Source organism: Equus przewalskii, chromosome 1 (assembly GCF_037783145.1).
Source record: "Equus przewalskii isolate Varuska chromosome 1, EquPr2, whole genome shotgun sequence".
In the NCBI taxonomy this organism is placed as follows: domain Eukaryota; kingdom Metazoa; phylum Chordata; class Mammalia; order Perissodactyla; family Equidae; genus Equus; species Equus przewalskii.
The window spans coordinates 146808391-146832645 of NC_091831.1; the positions used below are offsets into that span (position 1 = coordinate 146808391).

Below are 24255 nucleotides of genomic sequence, written 5' to 3' on the forward strand. Positions count from 1 at the left end.
CCAATGATTTTATGAAAACAGTATTTGTAAGTTTTTTTCTCTGCGGTGGTATTAGAAAAGGCTTTTAAGAACTCCCAGCCTTGGAATACAGGGCTGTCCTTATCTCTCGGTGATCAACCCCCTCAGATGTGGGTTATCCTTCACCGCTAGCAGCTAAGTACCTACTGTGGGCCTGGCCCTTGGCTGGGTAAAGGGGATCCAAAGATGCACAGGAATAGTCTCTGCTCTCAGCGGGAGGGGAACAGACACGAGAAAGCTTGAAGGAAGTGACACCTGAGCAGAATTTAGAAGACAGGGTGAGAAGGAGCAAATCAGATAAAAAATAAGAAGGTCATTCCAGACAGGTGGACAGCATGAGCAAAGCCCTCGAGGTATGAGAAGACTCGGAACAACAGAGCAACCGAATGTGTCAGGGTCCAGGGGCAAAGGGTAAAGATAAGATGGACAGGTAGACAGAGGCCAGCTTGAGAACGGCCTATATCTCCACTAAGGAGTTTGGACTCATCCTGAAGGCATGGGGGGAGGAGAGAACAGTGTCATGGAAGATATTTCAGCAGGGGTATGACATGTCCCCATACTCTGGCAGCAGGACAGCGACTGAGTTGGAGAATGAAGTTCTTTCTAGTCCCCTCTTCTAAACCGAGACCTTCAGGACAGTCATGGGCCTCATCACAGAACCGTCAGGGGAGGAAAGGGGCCTTGTGGAACGCACAGGGTGAGAACACGGTTGCTGGATATTCCATCTCAGGTTCGAAAGAAAACCATGGCAAATGAATAGCTTTGGGTGTGAGTTTAACTTGATTAAGCTAATGAATAGCATTGGGCCTCGGCTGCAATGATTTCCTCAGGGAGGGGCTCTCTCCCCAGCCTTGGTTAGCTCCAGAGCACCCTGAACGTTGTCTCCTGACAGTCATCACTCTTAGTCAATGGGCATCTTCCCCTCAGGACAACAGGCTCCAGGAGAGCAGAAATTTTTGTCTTTCTTATTCACTGCTATCTTCCCAGTTGTTTGCCTGGTGTCTGGCTCTAGTAGATGCTCAACAAATATTTCTTCAACTAAGAACAGTAGTAAAAAAGCAAAACCCCAAACCAAAAAAACACAAGAGTCATACTGGAGGTATGATTAGAGAAGGGAGCCAGGAGACTATGATTTTCCCTCTGGGAGATTACTGTAAATGAAACCCAGAGGCTGGAGAGTTAACTAAAAGAGAAAGAGTTTTATTTGGGCTGTCATGTGCTCACCGGATACATTTCACTCTGGTGTGCCTTTATTTCCTCATCTGTGTGGGGAAATATACAGGCGAAAATGATGGCTAGGCTCTCTCCTGCTAATCCCGACATTTATGCACGTAAAAGCAATCTTTGCCTGCCAGTCTCTGCCTGCCAGTCTCCTTTTTCCAGGGCTTCTGTGTTTCAGAAAGACATGGCTCCTGGCAAACTAAAGAACAACATCATGATTTTAGCCCAAGAAATGGAAGGAATCTTATAAAGATGCAAGATACTTAGAGAGGGTAGATCTGGACTGTTTGGAATTTGTTCTGGGAAAGGAATATTTACTTTTACAGGGTGGATTAAATTGAGTTCCAAGTACGTTTATAAAAAGCAAGATTTTTTTCAGAAAGAGTGAGAATCAGCCCTGCCTCGCCCGAGGACTGAGCTCGGTGGAGCTGCTGCAGGGCTCCCCAAGCCCATGTACACAGCCCATGTGCACAGTGGAGCTGCCGGGACCTGCTGAGTGGGAGGACTTAGAGGAAAAAACCGCAACCAGCAACCAGTAAGCTACTCACCGGGGGTCTCTTCCAGACGAACTGGATGGGGAACTTCTGGCTATAGAAGAGAGAAGTCTCATCTGGTGGGAACTCAGGATCCACATAAAGAACGTTCTTTTCCAGACACTTCTTGTGAAGCTTCTCAAATGTCTTCTCTTTCACTCCGATAATAGGAAAATTGCGGCTGATGATGGCAGAATAGTTGCCACTTGGATTTCCACCCCCTGACTCAGTGGTACTGCCCTGGGCTGGATGGGCAACCGGCCCCGGGGACATGGGCTCAGCCCCTGTCCGCGAGGCCACGGAAGCGCTAATGACGGTCGGCATGGCAGGCAAATTTGGAAGGAAAAGATTTTTAAAGAAAACAAGAGGCAGCTACCTTCAAGGAAAGGAAGCAACTGCAAAGGGGAAGTTGGAGTGGTTCTGTCATCTGAGAGAAAAATGTCCACATCCAATTCAAAGTTTGAAGCCCATCAGAAGATCGTCCAGCTTACGTCCATCTTAAAGACTGAGCTGTGATCCCAAAGCCGTAGGTTTTCCTGAGGAAGGAGCTGTGAAGGATTTCTCCAGCAATTTTTACCTAGGGGCCTCCTATCAGAGGGAGAGAAAGAGAGTGAGGGTTGTGTTTCAGTGGCCTGAAGAAGCTTGAGCCAGGAAAACTAAAAATAGACATGAAGGAAGATCATGAGTATGAGAGCAAGGGAGAGGCTAGCGTGCAGCTAGACTGCGTGGTGGAGAGAGAAGGGCCTGGCTAAGGACATTTCTGTGTTGCCATGAAGTGCTGGTGTTGTCAGGACATGAAAGGGGAATATTTGAGTAAGTTGAACACTGGAAATTAGCAAAGAACTGCTGATGTGTCCTTGAATAGTCGGTGATACAGACTATCAAACTGTTGGCCGCCAAATTAATGGAAAACAATGTTGAAAAAAGCTAGCAAGGGTGAATGTGAGATGCTGAATTCTAGTAAAATATTGTAGGCATTTTTGAGAACATGATTATTTCTTTCTAAATCTCTAGGATATCCGAATATCATTTGGTTGGATTTGGCTTCTCTGCTAGAATGTTCTGGAGTCACTGTTCAATGGAACTGTCTGGGTGGAAAATGCTACTCTGCAGAGTCCTCAGCTGAGAAAATCTCTGCCTTTTCTTGCCCACCTGACCTAGCTACCTGTTGTCTCTCCCCACCCCCAAAATAAATACTGGGGCCAAATCTGCTACAATAAGTGCACCTGAGTACAGATTATTTAGGAACGCCACATCAGACATCTGAGTCAGAAGTGGGAATAGGATACTGAACCAAGTTGGCCATCAAGTTGAACCAAAAACGTTGGTTTCAGGCCTCTTAGATGAGAGCACAAGTGGCTCTGGGGAAGGGAACTTCCTGCCTGGCCTCCACCTTGTTTTCCACCCATGGTAGCTGCCACCCAGGCCTTAAGGAGATGGCCACACTCCAAGTGTGGCTGAGTGGAGGCTTGTCCCAGACTGCAGCCCTGCCTGTTCCCATGCGACCAGTCTCATTGGCCCAAAGCTAGAGGCTATGAGAGAAGGTGAGAAGTGACAGCTAGAACAGGGAGTGCTCCCGGGCTCATGATTCCTGGGGCGGCAGCTCTGAGAAGCCCTACGTCTGGAGTTGCAGCTTGTGGGAACCATCAGCCCTCTTGTCCCTCTAAGAAAATATCCAAGGATCTTTGCAACGAGTCTTGGAAAGACAGAATAGAGGAGGGCAGCCTCTGAAAGCTGACTGTCTAGGGTCAAAGTCTGGGCTTGCTGCTCACTAGCTGTGCCTGTGTAGCTTTAGGTGATTTACTTCTTCCTTTCTTCCTGTGTCTCCGTTTTCTCACCTATAAATTGGGTACAATGATAGTCGTTCTGTTATTGAGTTGTTGTAAAAATTAAACAAGTTGTCTTAGGCACTCCATAAATGTTGTTGTTGTTAGAGATGATCTGAACTTTAATATTACTTTGGGGTCAGATCAAGTTGAATGACAGTCACTAATTGGTGCAAATCAGCATTCACTCCATGAGCACTTACTGAACATCTTCCATGTGTGCGGCACTGGGATAGGCGCAATCTGCCCGGGATCGTGTGGTCACAGCGTCTCCTATCACCCTGCACTAAAAGAGCCTCTAAGAAGACCGACTTCCACCCTCCAACTCACCAATGGCATGGAAAGCAAAGCAGGGGAGTTTCCTCCCCGCCCCCCCCCCATCATATGTTTGCGTCCCAGCCCAGTGCTCTATACCACCTTGAAATTCACAGCACCAACCCACGTTTTATTGTTTCTGCTTAGTGAGCTTCCTGTTTGCCCATAAGACTGTAAGTTCTGTGAAGATGGGAACTGGGTCCCCATTCCACCCTCAGAGTTAAGCATATAAAAGACTCCTAATAAATATGTATTGTATACCTGTTGAATGACATTTCCCTGTGTGAGGAGAAATTTCTTACACTTATTGCTTTGCTGGTACAATCAGCGTTTCTTGGCTGATTTGCCCCTGGGAGAGGAGCTGTGTCAGGGCCACACACATGCTGACTTCTCTTTCCTGGGCTGTCTAAGCCAGCTCCATCTGTTGGTAACTAAGACAAGTGTGTGATAGAGACGAGCCTCTTGTCATAGCAGGATGGGAATATCAAAAACAGAGTGCAAGATGCTATTCATTTTGCTCTACCAATTGTTGTGGATAAAAATCCCCTCTTGGATTAGCAGGTCCAAACTCAAGGTTCATTCAGCTGCAGAACTGCACAGCTGTAGAAATTCTTGCCATCAGAGAGAAATCCAATCTGAGCCCGTGAACAAAGGGCAGATAATGAGCATATGAACAGCTGCACATTTCAATTCCCGGAAGCCTCTTTAAGGATAAAGAGCTAGTTTTTAATACATATTTAATACATATTTCATAATACATATACATATGCAATATCCATGGCTGGAACGGTTGCTGTTGCACCAAGGCCAATTAATGGCTCCATATCACTGTCTTTTCCACCAATAAAGATGTCTTTGATTCAATGCTGTTGGAAGCAATGTATTTGCTATACCACCTACAATTCATTAAGTACCTACTGTGAGCTTGCCATTTCACATAGTTTTAAAAACTTGAAATTTTAGATTTACAAAAGAGTTGCAAAGATAGTCCAGAGTTCCCTCCTGTGTGCCCTTCACCCAGCTTCCCCTAATATCACCATGCATGGCACAAGGATTGAAACTGAGAAATTAATGTTGGTAAACTACTATTAACTAAACTACAAGACATATTTTGACTTCTTCAGTGTTTCCACTAATGGTTTTTCTTTTCTCTTCTGTTGCAGGACCTGATCCAGGGTCCCACATGGCATTTAACTGTCCTGTCTCCTTAGTGTCCTCCAATCTCTGACAGATCCACAGTCTTTGTCTCTCATGCCCTTGGCACTTTTGAAGAGTCCTTGTCAGGTATGCTGTAGAACGTCCCTCAACTTGAGTTTGTCTGATGTTTCTTACATGATTAGACCGAAGTTCTGGATTTGGGGGAAAGACTGTCACAGAGGTGAGGTGCATTCTCATCAAATCATACCTGGGGATACATAATATTGGTGTGTTTTATTATAGGTGATGCCAACCTTGATCGCTTGGCTAGGGTGGTGTTTACTGGGTTTCTCCAAAGTAATGTTAGTATGTTTTCCTTTCCAAATGCATAGAATATTTTTAATCTGTACAACAGTCCTGTGGGTTTGACTAATCTCATTTTACAACTAAGGAAACTTGAGATATTTGTTGTATTTTTTCAGTTAAGTCATGGAAAACTCACAGGAGTTCAGAGATTATGTCTTTTCTTTAACAAATGAGCAGACCAAGGCCTAGAGAGATTAAATGACATGGCTAAGATCACTCAGCCAGTTCACTGCAGAGCCAACTAGACTCCAGGTCTCCTGACTTCCAGTGACTGAGTAAATGTGTGACCAAGACGCCAGTAAAGTGAATTAGGCATAAGATCTCTGGATCCTTGCATATAAATAGTCAGTGCTTCCCTTCCCCTCACTCTGGCTGGAAACACCATCAGCCTGGTTGGGAACAACTGTCAAGAAGCAGCTGTCTAATTCTGGCTGGCCTCGCTGTAGCACTGCAGTGTTTAGCAGGGCTGGTCATAAGACAGGCAGATCTGATATCAGATGCCAAAGTCTCCTTTATTTCTCCTAGAATGCTAGTTATATGGCCTCCATTGTCTGTGGTTAATATGATAATCTGTTTCCAGTGGGGCCGCTGACGGCTTTCTATCCCCTGGGACGAGAAGTTATTTTAGTCTAGAGTGCCATCCCACCTGGAATTAGGCAGGGCATTCAGAGGGTTTGGTAGATGGAAATCTTAAAAGCAGAGTGGAATTCTTGATATTGTCATAGGAATTCCATTACTAGGAAGACTTTTAGGTAGGATGGTCAATTATGAGCTAAAAACCATTAAGCTCCAGATATTTAGGTGTTTTGACTGTGTTTCTGCTACCTATCCTTATGATATCCTGGAATGAAAGAGATGTGAAAAAGTGAAGGAATTCTGCACACAGGTCGAACTCCAGAATTGCGCTCTTAGGTATGGCTGTAGCAATCTGATTGGCCAGTTTGATTTAACCAGGATACAAGTCTTCGCTTAAGTTTAAGGCAAACTCATGAAGACAAGGTGGGCTTTCTGCTCTAAGGAGCCCTTAGGAGAATGGGCCGATCTGTGATTCGCTCTGCTCATGTTGACGCATGAGACTATGACCCTGGAGTTCACTTAGTTCTGAAGTGAGCTGCACCCCAGAACATAATTAGTCCTATAGGTCAATCTTAAATGAAACCAGCCTCCTTGGGCAGGGAATGTCTTGGCACCTAGTCAAACTGGAACCTACATGCTGGGATCACTTTGGGATCACTTCTACGAGGAACTGACCAACCCAGATCCACCATAGCGAGGATCTGCAGGATGACATTGATCTGGGAAAAGAAGGAAGGTTACCAAACCGGCTTTTCAAATGCGTGAAGGACTTTCCCTCGCCATTATACAGGGCATCTGCCTTAAATAAATGCCTGCCATAAGTGTGCATTCTAGTCTATTTCTTAGTGTAAATAGCCTCCTGAAGGCTCCTTGATCAGCTCCTGCCATTAGACAAGACCTCTGTGGTGAAGCAACATAGAGTGCTGTCACAGTGTGGGTGGCACAGGGTCAGGGGCTGCTGGCCTGGTGCTCGGAAGACGGTATTTGTGTTCCCTGAAGTAGAGGACTCGGCCTGGCCCAGCATTTCTCAGGTGAAGAAGAGCTGATCTGACGAAGATTGCCAGTGGTCTGCAGCATCAGAACTAAAAGTATTTTCTTGTACTGGAGTTCACTGTTAACTCCATTCGTTTCACCCTATTTTACATGCCACAGCTTACAAGCTTTCACAACAATAGATACTAAACGTTTTAAAGCTATTAGATATGATAGAGATGTGGCCCAGCACTTTTGGTTTTAAGCTTTTTGTTTTGAAATAGTTTAAAACTTACAGGAAAGTTGAAAATACAGTATAAAGAATTCCTGTATACCCTTCACTCAGATTCTTCGATTATAACGTTTTAATACATTGTGCCTATTTTCTCTCCCTGTTTCTCTCTCTTATATATACAAAAATTTTTTTTCCTGAGACATTTGGGAGTAAGTTAGAGATATGACAGCCCATTACCCTTTAACGCTTCAGTATATATTTCCTAAAAACAAGAAAATTCTTCTATATAATCATAGAACAACACTCAAAATTAGGAAAATTACCATGTAATCAAAAGATCCCATTCAAATTTTGCCAACTCTCCAAATAATGTCCTTTATCGATTCAGAATCCAAGCCAAGATCACACATTTGTTGTCATGTCTCTTTAGTCCCCACTTCAATCTGGAATAGTTCCTTAGACTTGTTTTTTATGGCCTTCATATTTTTTTTTAAAGATTTTATTTTTCCTTTTTCTCCCAAAGCTCCCCAGTACATAGTTGTGTATTTTTAGTTGTGGGTCCTTCTAGTTGCGGCATGTGGGATGCCACCTCAGTGTGGCTCGACGAGCGGTGCCATGTCCGTGCCCAGGATTCAAAGTGGCGAAACCCTGGGCCACTGAAGCAGAGTTCATGAACTTAACCACTCGGCCACAGGGCCGGCCCCTACGGCCTTCATATTTTGAAGAGTATAGGATGACCCTCAATTTCAGTTTATTTATTGTAACTTTTACTTAAATGAAATCACTCAGTAAACATTTTATTAAAAACATACTTCTGTGTTGATACATATGGATTGTTATTTTAATGGTTGCATAATATTCCACTGTAAGAAAGGGCTATTTTTATCCAATCCCCTGTTAAAGGACATTTAGCTTATTTCTAGTTTTCAACATTGTAGTTAGTAGCTCTGAGCAATTTAATGGATTTACCTGAAGTGGAATTGCTGGGTTATAGCATGCACATTTAAAATTTTGATACTACTGCCAGATTGCCATACTAAAAGATCGTACTTATTTTTAATTCCACCAATGATCCACAAAAATGCCTATTCCCCCTACCAGTGTCAGCACTGGACATTTTCACTTTTTTTAATCTTTGCCAATTAGGCAAAAAAAAAACCACAAAACATTTCTTTGATTATTAATGAGGCTGAGCATCTTTCATGCTTCTTTGTTTCAATTTCTTTTGTGAATTACCTTTGCCCATGTTTCTGTTGGGCAGTGTCTGTTTTTAAACTGATCTGTCAACTCATTCCTTAGCATTTAAGTCTTGAAGGAAAGACACAGTATGCATTCATTTTAGTGCTTCGTCTGAATCTCTGCTGAAAGGATTCTAATTTCTTACATAAAATCCAGTTTCCTGAGAAAACATATCAAAAAGTATCTACAAGGTGTGGAGAGTCATAAAAGAAATCTTAAGTAAATTGGAGTCAGGAAGACCTAGAGGGGGAGCTCTCACCCCTGTCACACATTGTCAACAACACCAAACAGGAAGAGACTACGCTTGCATCTGGGACAGGAAGTAAAACTGCTTTACTACTGCAGGAAGATTCCTCTCCCCACCTGCCGAGAGCCCAGCCAATGAGAAGCTGTTGCCGCCCCGAAATGTTACTTTCCACCGTGGACTTTCCTTTAGAACAGTCCCTCCCTACTCCCCCTTTTTTTCTCTACAAAAGCAGCTCCCTTCCTTTGTTTTTGGATTTGCCTATGGTTTGCCATAGCACGCACATCCCAAATTGCAATTCTTTTGGTTATTTCGAAATAAACTCATTTTGAGGATAAAATAACAAGTGAATTTGCTTTTTAAATTGACAAAGGTAACTGAACACCTTTAGGCCAACTCAGCCCCCACATAGCTCTCTGGTACATAACTTCAGAAATCGGAGGTGGGTAAGGTGTGAGAAGCAATAAGAGCAGAGAACAGTCAAAAACACCCAGACTATATTTCTCGCCACTCAACGTCTCTAGTTGAACGTTTCAGTATAGTTCTGGGTCAAGACAGAGCAGTTCCTCTCTAACTTACTCTACTAGTTCTCATTTCATTCCTTCCTCCAAAAATATTTTAAATGGAAGAATAGACATGCAATAAATGTTGATCTGAATATAGGTCTTAATTATTCAGCTTTAAATGCTATTAAAACCCATCATTTATATTAGGTAAGAACACCCAGGTTTCAGGTTAAGTCTTATTGTAGGCTGGCAAGGGAAATTTGAAGCTGGGAAATATGACTTTAGCTCATGTAGGTCTTTTTCCTTTCTCCTTAATTACAAAACTTAAAGAAATAGGAGCAAAGTATCTGCATACGTCTGTGTGAGCTTATATATGGTGCAAAGCTCAAATCTCAACTGATACAATGAAACGTGTTCCCCAAGGAAATGCACAGCGTTTACTACATCTGGAGGAAGAGTCCTATGTCAGAAAAGTAAATCAGAAACAAATACATTTAATTCTCACTTTTTAATCAATCAAATCCATTAGTTACGCAATTACAGAGAACAGTTACTGAAAGCCAAGTCTAATGGTGCTCTGGCAGAGCTAAGACAACTATAACACACTCTTGGGGACATACAGTCTAGCAGGGCAATGAGACAGACAGACCTGAAACATTAAGGGATCGTCCCTGAGAATAAGTACAGCACATGTTATAAATACGGCAGCATTTCAGAGAGGGGCAAAATCACCGCTCATGGGCAAGGGGGAGTAGGGGTGACAGGGTGGTTAGAAAGACTTCATGGAAAAGTGGGATTTGAGTAGGGCCTGTGCAGAGGGTAAGATCTGCATAGGTAGAGGGAAGGCAGTGGATATTGGGGCCCAGGGAACAAAAGGCAGAGATGGCAGCTGGCAAGTTGCTAAGCAGAAGAAGTCTGATAAGAAAATGTGCATGTGGAGGGGTGCTGAGGACATGAGGCAGCCCCAACAGACGCTGTGGCAGGCAGCAGGGAGTCATGGTGTCACCAGAGCAGGGAGCGTCCTGAGGAAATGTATGTTGTAATGTTCTAATCCATGCCAAGCCGTACTGGAGCCTGAGGCAAAAGGAAAACTCGGTAATACCGATCCCATCTTTATTTAAAATTTTGGTATTTTCTTCATCATGGATTTTTTTGCATTAATTTTGACTTTTAAAAATACTGCACTAAAATATTATTTACTTTGATTACTATAGGGTTTTTGCCACCCCTTTACATTCTGTGCCCAAGGCAAGTGCCTCATCCTCGTCCCAGCCTGCGGTCTATTCTGAAGTTCGGTGATGGGGACATGGGTGTTTATTTTATTATTATAAATTAGAGCTTACTCATGTTACAAATATTCTTTGGCCAGTAGAAAATATTTAAGAAAAACAATTAAGATAAAGAAGTTAGAACTTTAAGAAGACTAATTTAGAACTTTGGAACCCAGAAAGCATGACAGGGAAGAGAATCCTTTGTGTCCCTGAGCCAGTCTAGGGGAGTATACTCCCTGTTGCTGCGACGTACGCAGTGCAAGCAGAAAAGGGTTGTTTTCCCCACGTCTAAGTGGGCGAAAGATAACTGCAAGGGGTACCAGAGCTGCTGTCCACTTGGGGACAGGCCTCGAGAAACTCAGCTGCTGTAGCCTGAGTGACTCTGCTGCAGGGGCTGAGGCAAGATTCCACCAATGGGCCACAGGAGGTGGGCCCGGCCCACATCTCACAGCAAACACACCCATCGAAGCTGTGCTCAGAGAGCAGCTGCTCACTGGGCTACAGGTCTAACCACGGAGCCACAGCCCAAGAAGCAATGGAAGATTCATGAACTCTATAAATATCTCGGGGCTACTTGCATCAGGAAAAGAGGTGGTATTTGACTCAAAGAGTATTACTAGTACATCCACAAATGTAAAATCTGAAACCTATTGTTCATTGGTAAACTGGTGACTCATGAAAGATGATTGTTCTGAGCCAGAGCAGTCAATTAGCATGTAGCACAAATCTCAAAAAAGGCCAAGGGAAAGGCCGACAGGTGCAGGCTGTTCCTGCACTCGTCCCCAGGCGCGCTTCTCTGTCATTTGACGTGGACCTCCCAGTCAGTACCAATGTCCAGTGAGAGCTTCTCCAGGCTCAAGGTGGATGTTTTGGCACAATATACAAAAGCCACAGGCTGGTCTTCACCACCTAAATATCAAGACAATAAAAGGGAAAATTTGATGAATATCTAGGAGAGAAAAATCTTTTCTTTGTGTGAAATGTTTCTAACTCTGCATTAAAACCTTATACCCCACTTAGGAGAATCCAAATTAACAGCACTTTTACCCATGGACTTCCATGAGTTTTTTAAAGATTAAACGCTCCAGTGTTTTGAGCACAAGAATGGTTGAAGAGAAACTGTAAGGAACAAAGTGATTTGTCCACGAAATTCAGTAGGTAAGGAAGGATATAGCCCATCCTATAACCTTTAAGAAATTCCATAAACATGAGTAGGATTCTCCAGGGCTTCAGACATGTACAGTTTAAAAAATATTCAGAGAAGTTACAACAGTATTTCAAGCCTCAAATAATATCCCGTAAAAAAATATTAACAGCTTACAGAGAGCAGAAAGACCAGTTGATGAAGGGCAGCAGAATGGCTTGACTCTCTCTAGATGCTAGTATATTTGACCTCTACCAGGAAGTGCAGAGTCCACTTGGCTAAGTGTATTGTGTCAGTTTTAGGACTAACCATCTCTTCACTATAGATACTTCTATGTTTACAAAAACAAATGGCTTATTTCCTCACCAGATGAGTGGGTGGTCACAGAAGATGGCTTCTTCTTGAGGCCTAGGATAAAGATCTGCTCCACCACACACTTGCTGGGATAACGACCTCTCTCATCGGCACAACTGGAATAGATACAAATGGCATTAGGAAAAAGAGAGGAACAGGGGTTTGGATTGGTTACTAGGGCAACATCCTCAGCCTTGTTAGTTCCCCTCCCATCTTTCCCTATGGAGGCAAGAACCATAAAGTTGTCACATTTACAAGGATGAAGAGTTGAAAAAAGATGATTATGTGCTGAGGACTAGCTAACCAGTAGCCAAACTAATCTCCTTTTAACAAGTGGTTTGGAGAGAAATCACCTGAGGACACTGAAGTCACAAATGTGACTTGGACACTGCAATCAAATTGTAAAAATCAGACACTTAATGAATTGATGAATGGATAAATAAATGGGATTAATGGGAACTTAAATTGAATTCTTTTTTACTTTTTAGAGAGGAAAGGAAAAGAAGATGGAGACAATAAGGAAGGGAGTTTCATGGGGCAATTGAAGAATACTCCAGGGGAACTCTGGACCAAGATGACAATGTAAGAATCTCCTGAATTTTCCTCCTCCGATGGAGACACTGAATGTAAAACTACATACAGAGCAATTTCCTTTCAGAGAAATCCAGAAACTAGTTGAGTGACTCCTATACATTGGGCGACTGAGAAAATACCCACATCAAAACAAGCAGGAAAGGCTGGAAACACTCTCATCATAACCCTTACCCCTGGCACAGTGCCATACAATTGGGAGGGAAACCCCAACTCCCAGCTTCTCCCTGAAGAGTGAGGCCAGGCTGACTGACGAGGTTCATCTCCTACACAAGACTGAGTGGCTGTTTTATCTAATCTGCAGAAACCAACATAGAGAGTCAAGGAAAATGAAGAAACAAGGGAATATGTTCCAAACCAAAGAATACAATTAAGCCACAGAAAATGACCTTAATTAAATGGAGATAAGTTATTTACCTGATAAAGATTTCAAAATAATGATCATAAAGATGCTTACTGAGGTTAGAGAACAATGCGTGAACAAAGTGAGAATTTCAAAAAAGTGATAGAAAATATGAAAAAGTACCAAACAGAAACTGTAGAGTTAAACAATACAATAACTGGACTGAAAAATTCAATAAAGGCTTTCAACAACAGGCTAGATCAAGTGGAAGAAAGGATCAGCGAACTTGAAGACAGGGCAGTGGAATTCATCCAATCAGAGGAGCAAAAAGAAAAAAGAATGAGAAAGAGTGAGGACAGCTTAAGGGACTTAGGGGACACCATCAAGTGGACCAATATATGCATCATATAGGGGTCCCAGAAGAAGACAAGAAGAGAAAGGGGCAGAAAGCTTATTAAAAGAAATAATGGTTGAAAACTTCCCTAACCTGGGGAAATAAACAGACATCCAGATCCAGGAAGCCTACTGAGCACCAAATATGATGAAACTAAAGAAGCCACACCAAGATACATGTCATTAAATTGTCAAAAGTTAAAGACAAAGGGAGACTCTTGAAAGCAGCAAGTGAAAAGCAATTTGTAATGTACAAGGGAACGCCCATAAGACTATCAGTAGATTTTTTAGCAGAAACCTTGCAGGCCAGAAGGGAGTTGGATGATAGATTCAAAGAAAAAAAGTGTCAATCAAGAACATTCTACCCAACAAAGTTTTTCTTCAGAATTAAAGAAGAGACGAGGAGCTTTCCAGAAAGCAAAAGCTGAAGGAGTCCATCACCACTAGACTAGCCTTACAAGAAATGTTAAAGGTAGTTCTTCAAGCTGAAATGAAAAGATGCTAAGTCATAACATGAAAACATATGAAAGTATTAAACTCATTGGTAAAGGTAAATATGTAGTTAAATCCAGAATACTCTAATGATGTAATGGTGGTGGGTAAATCACTTACAACTCTTGTATAAAGGTTAAAAGAGAAAAGTATTAAAAATAACGATAGCTATAATAATTTGTTAGTGGATACACAATATAAAAAGATATCAATTGTGACATCAAAAGCATAAAATGTGGGGAGGAGAGTGTAAAAATGTAGAGCTTTTTATGTGTTGAAAATTAAGCTGTTATTGGCTTAATATAGACTGTTATAACTAAAAGATGTTTTATGTAAACCTTATGGTAACCACAAAGCAAAAACCTATAGCAAATATACAAAGGATAAAGAGAAAGGAATCAAAACCTACTACTAGAGAAAATCACCAAATTACAAAGGAAGAGAGGAACAAAGGAACTACAGAACAGCCAGAAAATAATTAACAAAATGTCAATAGTAAGTCCTAAAATAATTTCTTTAAATGTATTTGGATTAAATTCTCCAATCAAAAGAGACAGAGTTGCTGAGTGGCTAAAAACACAAGATCCAACTATATGCTGCCTATAAGAGATTCCCTTCAGCTTTTGTTTTTTGAGGAAGATTGGCCCTGAGCTAACATCTGTTGCCCAATCTTCCCCTTTTCATTTTCCCTCCCCAAAGCCCCAGTATATAGTTGTATATCCTAGTTTCAGGTCATTCCAGTTCTTCCATGTGAGATGCCTCCACAGCACGGCTTGATGAATGGAGCATAGGTCCACACCCAGGATCTCAACTGGCGAACCCCAGGCCATGGAAACGGTATGTGTGAACTTAACCACTCAGCCATGGGGCCAGCCCCCTCACTTCAGCTTTAAGGACACATGCAGACTGAAAGTGAAGGGATGGAAAAAGATATTCCATGCAAGTGGAAACCAAAAGAAAGCAGAGAGAGCTATATTTATATCAGACAAAACAGACTTTCTGCCAAAGAATGTAATAAGAGACAATGAAGGTCATTATATAATGATAATGGGGTCAATTCATTAAAAGGTGACAACATTTGTAAATATTTATGCACCCAACATTGGAGCACTCAAATGTATAAGGCAAATATTAACAGATATGAAGGGAGATATAGACAGCAATACAATAATAGTAGTGGATTTCAATACCCCACTTTCAACAATGGATAGATCATCTAGACAGGAAATCAATAAATGTTGGACTTAAACTATATATTAGACCACATGGACCTAACAGATATATACAGAACATTCCATTCAGTAGCAGCAGAATACACATTTTTCTCAAGCACACATGGAACATTCTCCAGGACAGATCATATGTTAGGCCAAAAAACAATTCTTAACAAATTTAAGAAGACTGAAATTATATCAAGCATCTTTTCTGACCATAATGGTAATGATAGTAGAAATCAATTAGAAGAAGAAAACTGGAAAATTCAAAAATATGTGGAGATTAAATTATAAGTTCCTGAACAATCAATGGGTTAAAGAAGAAATCAAAAGAGAAATAAAATATCTTGAGACAAATGAAAATGGAAACACAACATACCAAAACTTACGGGCTACAGCAAGAGCAGCTCTAACAGGAAACTTTAAGGCAATAAATGCCTACATTAAGAAAAAAGAGAGATCTTAAATAAACAACCTAACTTAACACCTCAACGAAGGAGAAAAAGAAGAACAAATGACGCCTGAAGTTAAGCAGGAGGAAGGAGGAAATAACAAAGATCAGAGTGGAAATAAATGAAGTAGAAACTAAAAAGACAATAGAAAAGATCAATGAAATCAAAAGGTGGTTTTTGAAAAGATAAACAAAATATACAAACCTTTAGACTTACCAAGAAAAAAAAGAGAGAGGACTCAAATAAATAAAATCAGAAATGAAAGAGGAGACATAACATTTGACACCAAAGAAATACTAAGGATCATAAGAAACTACTATTAACAATTATATACCAACAAATTGGATAAGCTAGAAGAAACGAATACATTACTAGAAATATACAACCTACCAATACTGAATCAGGAAGAAACAGAAAATCTGAACAGACCAATTACTTAGTAAGGAGATTGAATCAGTAATCAAAAACCTCCCAAAAAAGAAAAGTCTGGACCACATGGCTTCACTGGTGAATTCTACAAAATATTTAAAGGATTAATACCAATCCTTTTCAAACTCTTCCAAAAAACCAGAAGAGGAGTGAACACTTCCAAACTCATTTTATGAGACCAGTATTACCCTGAGACCAAGGTCAGCAAGGACACTATAAGAAAAGAAAATTACAGGTCAATATCCTTATGAACACAGATGCAAAAATCCTCAACCAAATATTAGCAAACTGAATTCAACAGATCATTAAAAGGATCATACACCATGACCAAGTCGGATTTATTCCTGGGATGCTGAGATGGTTCAACATATGCAAATGAATAAATGTAATATAGCACATTAATAAAAGGAGGGATAAAAATCATATGATCAACTTAATAGATGCAGAAAAAGTGACAAAATTCAACATCCTTTCATGACAAAAACTCTTAACAAATTGGGTACAGAAGGAACATACCTCAACATAATAAAGTCCGTATATTACAAGCCCACAGCTAACATTAGAGTCAACATCTCAGCTTTTCTCTTGTTAAGACAAGAATGCTTGCTCACACCACTTTTATTCAACATAGTACTGGACATCCTAGCCAGAACAATCAGGCAAGAAAAAGAAATAAAAAGCATCCAAGTTGCAAAGAAAGTAGTAGAATTGTTTCTATTTGTAGAGGATATGATATTATATATAGAAAACCTTAAAGAGTCCATGAAAAAACTGTTAGAACTGTTAGAATAAATGAATTCAGTAAAGTTGAAGGATACAAAATCAATATATAAAAATAGTTGCATATCTATTCATTAACAATGAAACTGGTGGAAAGAGAAATTAAGAAAACAGTCCCATTTACAATAACATCAAAAAGAATAAAATACTCAGGAACGAATTTAACCAAGAAGGTGAAAGATCTAAAAACTGAAAACTATAAGACATTGATGAAAGACATTGAAGCAGATTCAAACAAATGGAAAGATATTCTGTGTTCATGGTTGGAAGAATTAATATTGTTAAAATGTCCATGCTACAAAGCCTTTCTACAGATTCAATGAAATCCCTATCAAAATTCCAAAGGCATTTTTCACGAAAGTTGAAAAAAAATTCTAAAATTCATATGGAACCACAAAAGACCCCAAATAGCTAAAGCAATCTTGAAAAAGAACAAAGCTGGAGGCATCACAATTCCTGATTTCAAACTATATTACAAAGCTAAAGTAATCAAAACTATATGGTATTGGCATAAAAATAGACACAGAGATCTGTGGAACAGAACAGAGAGCCCACAAATAAACCCAGGCATATATGGTCAATTAATTTTTGACAAAGGAGCCAAAATTATAAAATGGGGAAAGGAAAGTCTCTTCAATAAATGGTTTTGGGAAAACTGGACGTCCACATGCAAAAGAATGAAACTGGACCCTTATCTTACACCACACACAAAAATCAACTCAAAATGGATTAAAGATTTGAACATAAGTCCTGAAACCATAAAACTCCTAAAAGAAAACATAAGGGTAAGGTCCTTAACATTGGTCTTGGCAACGATTGTTTTGGATTTGACACCAAAGCAAAGGCAACAAAAGCAAAAATAAACAAGTGGGGCTACATCAAACTAAAAAGCTTCTGCACAGCAAAGGAAATCAATAACAAAATGAAAAGGCAACCTATGGAATGAGAGAAAATATCTGTAACCACATATCTGATAAGGAGTTAATGTCTAAAATATACAGGGAACTCATATAACTCAATAGCAAAAAAACTAATAACTCAATTAGAAAATGGACAAAGGACCTGAATAGACATTTTTCCAAAGAAGACATACAAATAGTCTACAGGTACATGAAAGGGTGTTCAACATCACTAATCCTCAGGGAAATGCAAATCAAAATCATGATGAGATATCCTCTGACATCTGTTAGGATGTCTATTATCAAAAAGAGAAGAGATAACAAATGCTGGTGAGAATGTGAAGAAGACAGAATCCTTGTACACTGTTGGTGGGAGTGTAAACTGGTATAACCACTAAGGAAAACAGTATGGAGGTTCCTTGAAAAATTAAAAATAGAACTACTATATAGGGACCGGCCTGGTGGCATAGTGGTTAGGTTTGTATGCTCTGCTTTGGCAGCCTGGGGTTCGCCAGTTCGGATCCCAGGCATGGACCTAGCACCGCTTGTCAAGCCATGCTGTGGCAGGAGTCCCATGTATAAATAGAGGAAGATGGGCATGCATGTTAGCTCAGGGCCAATCTTCCTCAAGCAAAAAGAGGAAGATTGGCAGTGCATGTTAGCTCAGGGCTACTCTTCCTCCAAAAAACAAAAAGAACTACCATATAATCCAGGAATCCAACCTCTGGGTATATATCTGAAGGAAATACTGTCTCGGAGAGATGTTTGCACCCCCATGTCCATTGCAGCATTATTCACAATAGCCAAGATATGGAAACAATCTAAGTGTCTGTCAAGGGATGAATGGATGAAGAAGACGTGGGATATATATACAATGGAATATTTTTCAGCCTTAAAAAAGATGGATATCCTGCCATTTGTGACAACATGAATGAATCTGGAGGGTATTGTGCTAAGTGAAATAAACCAGAAAGAGAAAGACAAATACTGCATGGCATCATTTATATATGGAATGTTAAAAAAAAAAAAGGTTGAACTCACAGAAACAGATTGTAGAATGATGGTTGCCAGGGGCTAGTGGGTGGGAGAAATGGGGAGACGCTGGTATAAAGGTACAAACTTTCAGTTATAAAATGAATAAGGTCTGAGGATCTAATGTATAACATGGTGACTATAGCTGATAATACATACTGTATAATTGAAATTGGCCAAGAGAGTAGAACTTAAGTATTCTCTCCAATAAAAAAAAGGTAAATATGTAAGGCAAAGGATGTGTTAACTAACTTGGTGGGAATCCTTTTACAATGTATGTGTATATTAAATCATCACATTGTACACTTTAAATAAATTTTCATTTTATTTGTTAATTACACCTTAATGAAGCTGGAAAAAAAAGAAAAGAAAAATACTCCACAAATGACATTTAGCATTAATTTTTTAAAAGAAGACCTTAAAATGTCAGCTGTGCATTTGAGGATAACAAAAGGATAGCATAATTTATTTAAGAAAGCACACATTACCTGTTGATCAAAACACCTGAACAGAATGAAAACTTCCTGTGCAAGAATTGCTTCTGGTGGACGTATTGGAATGAATGGCCATCATCAAGATAGAATTCACCCACGGCAGAACCCTGGAGAATAAATCACAGATAGAGAGTGTGCTTATATAATAGCTTTCTAGGAAAAGAAAGTCACTTCCTAAAGGGAAATAATAGATTAAAAAGTTGTGAAAAATTATGTTAAACAATAGTTTAATAGTCAAGCTGTACAAAGTAGTTGTGCAAATATATACATTTGATACCCATTAGTGAAATAATATGAATAAAGAAGTCACATAAGAGGAGCACAAAGAGGCCATTTTGAAAGAAATTTTAACTATGAAGTATGGTCGGTGGCATAGGTGGCTTTCCTGAAAATACTATCCTACAACGTGACAACAGGTCAAGAAAAGTTCACAGAATGAAACTGAAGTTAAAAAAAATTAGTATTTGGGCTGGCCCCGTGGCCGAGTGGTTAAGTTCGCGCGCTCCGCTGCAGACGGCCCAGTGTTTCGTCGGTTCGAATCCTGGGCGCGGACATGGCACTGCTCGTCAGACCACGCTGAGGCAGCGTCCCACATGCCACAACTAGAGGAACCCACAACGAAGAATACACAACTATGTACCGGGGGGCTTTGGGGAGAAAAAGGAAAAAATAAAATCTTTAAAAAAAAAAAAAAAAAAAAAAAAAAAAAAATTAGTATTTGATGGATGAGATCAACTATCTTTAGAAGACCCTTCATCTAGAGAAAGGTGTGTAGTTCCTACTTCCTTTTAGGAGGACCCCTTTTGCGAGTCAGACAATGTCACAGCACTCCATATGGCAGTTTACTGTTATCGACAGTGCTTGACGTGCTATGGATCTCGAGTCTCTTGTACTTCTTCCGTGGCCTCTCATGGGCCCCAGGCCCATAGTGTGGCTCAAGACGACATGTGTAAGTGAAACAGATGGAAAAGAAAGATGTAAGAAAAAGAAAGCTTAATTATTTTATAATATTTGCATGAGAGTCAGAATTTGTGTTTGGTGCTGTATTTGGGCAAATGGATAGCAGAGGAATCTGCAATGGGCCTCACTGGCTCAAAAGATCTTTTCAAAAGGACAGATCAATTCTGGATCCTTCCAGGCTTTCCCTGAGGAGATTTTAGTTGTTTGAGCCATTTGATGAGAACAGAAGTCATTGTTTGGGGATGGTGTCCCTAAAATGTTGCATAGACAAAGTAGCCTTTTACAGGAGATGGAGTTTCAGGGCTAATCCATGTGGCAGGCTGCCTGTGGCCCAATGAGCTTTTGGTCCAGTGGTAATCAGTGCCAAGCTAGAACACCAAGGGTCAGGATGCCCCACAGGAAATTTCTATCATTTCTAGTTCTCAGAGTCCCTTAAGAACAATTCCAGGAAAGTCAGACAAGCTGGACAATGGTTCAGAAATGATTCAAAACTTTGATTTCTAGATAAACATCAGAAGCACCTATCCACAGATGGGGTTCACCACTTTTATATATAGTCACATCCTCAAAAGGCTACCACTGTAAAGAGATAGAGTAGTAATAAGTGAGCTGTGTAAAGGTAACATTTTCCAAATACCTTAGTGCTTAGAGCCACCCGGAGTCCATATGGGGAATCAGTCATGCAGCCTGTGGACTTTCCTATAGTTGTCTTTATTGGCACTACACTTCCACCTCGTTGAAACACTGGTATCTGTAACAGAGCAACACTCTCAGGAAAGGAGTATTCATATAATGCAATTTCAAACTAGAAGTTGAAAATACTTCATTGTACAAGACTCACATTCTTTATAGGTATAGATTCAAAGGCAAAATAAATTTGTGAGCACAGAGATGGCAAATATGGGGGCCCTGGCATTAAAAGGAAAAGACTTCAAACACTAAAAAAGGGTCTGCTTTTTAATTATTAGGGAAACTTGTCACCCTTCATCCATTTATTATCTACTCTGCTTATCCTGTCAGTAGCCTTTCCTGTTTTGTATTTTTAATGTTCCTGTCACTATAATAAACAAGTTTATTTCTAGGGCCTTGCTAAAAGAGTGAATTTTTCTGTCTGTGTAAACAGGCCCAGATGTGTGTGTACATGTGTATATAAAAGACGGCAGTTTGTTGGTTTGGGGGAGATGACTTTTGTACCTATTCAGTGTAGCTTATACCCTTCTTGCTCTCTGCTTCCCTGGATCACCAGGATGAGTGACTCAATTCTGAGGGTAAATCTGTGAAACTTCTGTTACAGAAGCCACCAAGGGCACTTTAAGTGACTCTAACAACAGGGATGTAGGCACAGCCCATACCTATGGGTCTTCTGGAATGGCATTCCCAGCAGGGAACGCTCAGTAGCTTTCCTCCGTGAGGAAGCTCCCTGGATCCCACGAGGGCCGAACTTCGCTCTGAGTACTTCACGCTGAGTAAAGCGCAGGCAGGGAGAAGAGTACAAGAATATAAATGAGGTTGGGGGTGAGGGTGGAGTCGTTAAGATGTCCACCTCCTGCTTGACTTGCAGGTGGCAGCCAGAGGTAAGAAACATCCACCTCCCCACCTTCGTCAGCCGATTTCTTCTTCGTTTTTTTCTCTCTCAAAGAATGAGGGAGTAAGTTAGTATGGAATGGGCTCTGAAATGGGAGTCCAGCTGACCTGGGGGCTTGTCTCAGTTCTGCCACAGTCTAGCCACAACCCTGGACAAGCAATTTAACTTCTCTGAACCTCAGTTTCTTCACTTGTAAGCACGAACGATTAGAGCAAACAAATGTTAAGGTCTCTTCTGGATCTGAAAGTTGACACCTGAAATCATTTTCTTTATAACGGAGTTCATATGGCTGCTGACAATTCTAAAAAATAACATCAATATCTATTTACTAATCTTTGCACTACTCAGGGCTTGAGGCAGTGGTTGTGATTCAGCTGCAGGAACAAACTTCCCTTCGGAAACTCAGTGTGGGCGGGTCCCTTGATTCTAACACCGTGACTCACAGCATTCCCTAAGACATGGAGGTCCAGGGTCACAATGAAGACTCAGGTCTTTCAACTGGGCCCTCTAGAAGGACACTCTGTACGGCCTGTGTAGTGAACACCATGTTTCTTCTCTGTTCTCAGTGCTATTACTTTTCTTAGACGTACAAATGTGAACATATGGGGAAGAGTTGTTCTTCCTCGATGTTTCACACTGTGAAATCAGAGCGTATATTATTTTTATACTCCTTTTTCTCACATTTTAACAGCTTTATTGATGTAATTTACATGCCATACAATTCACCCATTTGAAGTGTACAATTAAATGATTTTTAGTATACTCAGAATCATGTAACTATCATTACAATCAATTTTATTTTTTTTTTGAGGAAGATTAGCCCTGAGCTAACTACTGCCAATCCTCCTCTTTTTGCTGAGGAAGACTGGCCCTGAGCTAACATCCGTGCCCATCTTCCTCTACTTTATATGTGGACGCCTACCACAGCATGGCATGTCAAGTGGTGCCATGTCCGCACCCAGGATCCAAACCAGCAAACCCTGGGCCACCAAGAAGCGGAACGTGTGAACTTAACCACTGCGCCACCGGGCTGGCCCCCATTACAATCAATTTTAAAACATCTTCATTGCCCCAAAAAGAAACCCTGTACCCATTAACAGTCACTCCCATGGCTCCCCAAACCCTCTCCCTGCCCCAGCCCCAGGCGATCACTAATCCACTTTCTCTCTCTCTACGTAGGTGTTATTATGCAGAACACTAACGTCCTTGCTTCTGTTGTGCAAATGCATATGTTATGGACTGAATGCTTGTGTCCCTCCAAAATTCCTATGATGAAGCCCCGCCCACTACGTGACTGTATTTGGAGACAGGGCCTTTACAGAGGTAATTAAGGTTAAATGAGATCCTAAGAGTGGGGCTCTAATCCAATAGGATTAGTGTCCTTATAAGAAGAGGCACAAGAGAGCCTACTCTCGCCCTCTGCCGCGTGAGGACACAGCAAGAAGGTGGCTGTCTATACGCCAGGAAGGGTCCTCACCAGGAACCAAATTGGTTGGTACCTGGATCTGGGACTTCTAGCCTCCAGAACTGTGACAAAATAAATTTCTGTTGTATAAGCCACCCGGTCTATGATATTTTGTTATGGCAGCCAAAGGAGATTAGTATAGCACAATAGGTAAAAGTAACAGTCTGAAAATAACTTACAGTGTCCAAGTCTACTGGGATCTTCACAGTACATGCTCCTTCCCAACGAGTAAATGTCTTAGAGTCATACCAGACCTGAAAAGGAACAGACCCTAATGAAAAAGAGTATATGAGCAACTCTGCTCACAATTTCATTATTCAGTAAAATATCCATTTACTTGGATCTCAAATAACCAGAAAGTCAAAATAAGCATAATTTTAAAAAAATCTTGAGTAGAAGTTAGGAAGAACATATGCTTTTAAGAAGATCCCAAAGGACTAAGCTAGTACTGTGATGGATTAAGTTGACTAAAAGGCCATTCATCTGTCCATCCATTCATCCAAAAGTTATTTATTGAACAACCTACCATGTGCCCAGCACTACTGGGTACACATGAGTGAACAGAAAGATACAGTTCCTGCCCTCATGGATTGCATAGTCCAGTTGGCTTACCAAAACTTAATGCATCTAGTAGTAAAAAAAAAAGATGATGGGAGAGAGAAAAAAACAACAATAAAGAAGAAAAGCATACTGCAAGCAGATAAATTACAAATGAGGCAGAAGAAAAGGAAAGTGTCAGAGAGGACACAGATCTTGGAGAAGAACAAATGGAAACTTGGATTACTATTATAGTATCATTTTTTAACAGAGTACAATTCAAGGATGAGATTGAAACTCCTATCTGGGATCCCTGTCAATGGGGTTTAGTTGCTGAAGTACCAAAATGTTCTACAAAGTAATTTCATGGGATAAATCCTAAAGATACCATCAGAAACAGCATGAGAACAAAAACTTCTGTTTCTCTCTTCTAGCCCAGTATAATTTCTGGCAACCACAGAGTCTATTTTGCAAGTTCACCTCCTGGGATTACTACATCCTTTATATAGCTGGGCTGTTGAGTCTGTCACTGTCCTGCAGTGAATGTGAGAGGCCTATGACTTGACTTTGGTTAGCCACAGTGACCTCCTAATTCAACAGGACCAACCCCACCTTGTCATGATGGATTATCT

General features: G+C 40.7%; 2 protein-coding genes and 1 long non-coding RNA gene across 9 annotated transcripts in view; 1 reads left to right on the top strand and 2 right to left on the bottom strand.

Annotated features, from left to right (window-relative positions):
- Window positions 1–2387, bottom strand: part of CAPN3 (calpain 3) — a 43865-nt gene extending 41478 nt beyond the window's left edge. For all 4 annotated transcript variants that reach the window (XM_008518604.2, XM_008518603.2, XM_008518602.2 and 1 more), the window contains exon 1: window positions 1788–2387. In XM_008518604.2, coding sequence (XP_008516826.2) covers window positions 1788–2096 — 309 coding nt within the window. In that variant the 5' untranslated portion in view covers window positions 2097–2387. The remainder of the gene's footprint in view (window positions 1–1787) is intronic.
- LOC103549942 (uncharacterized) lies at window positions 1299–13627 on the top strand. Its single transcript, XR_011529415.1, has 3 exons — window positions 1299–3567; window positions 5077–5197; window positions 12446–13627. It is a non-coding gene; the product is annotated as an uncharacterized lncRNA (long non-coding RNA).
- GANC (glucosidase alpha, neutral C) overlaps window positions 9682–24255 on the bottom strand; it is a 74552-nt gene continuing 59978 nt past the window's right edge. For all 4 annotated transcript variants that reach the window (XR_011529318.1, XR_011529322.1, XM_008518596.2 and 1 more), the window contains exons 20-24: window positions 23266–23340; window positions 20674–20787; window positions 19071–19183; window positions 11970–12073; window positions 9682–11368 (exon numbers count right to left, since the gene is read on the bottom strand). Coding sequence is in view for 2 of the 4 variants with exons in the window: in XM_008518596.2 (XP_008516818.2) it covers window positions 11259–11368; window positions 11970–12073; window positions 19071–19183; window positions 20674–20787; window positions 23266–23340 (516 nt within the window). In the remaining 2 variants the exon portion in view is untranslated. The remainder of the gene's footprint in view (window positions 11369–11969; window positions 12074–19070; window positions 19184–20673; window positions 20788–23265; window positions 23341–24255) is intronic.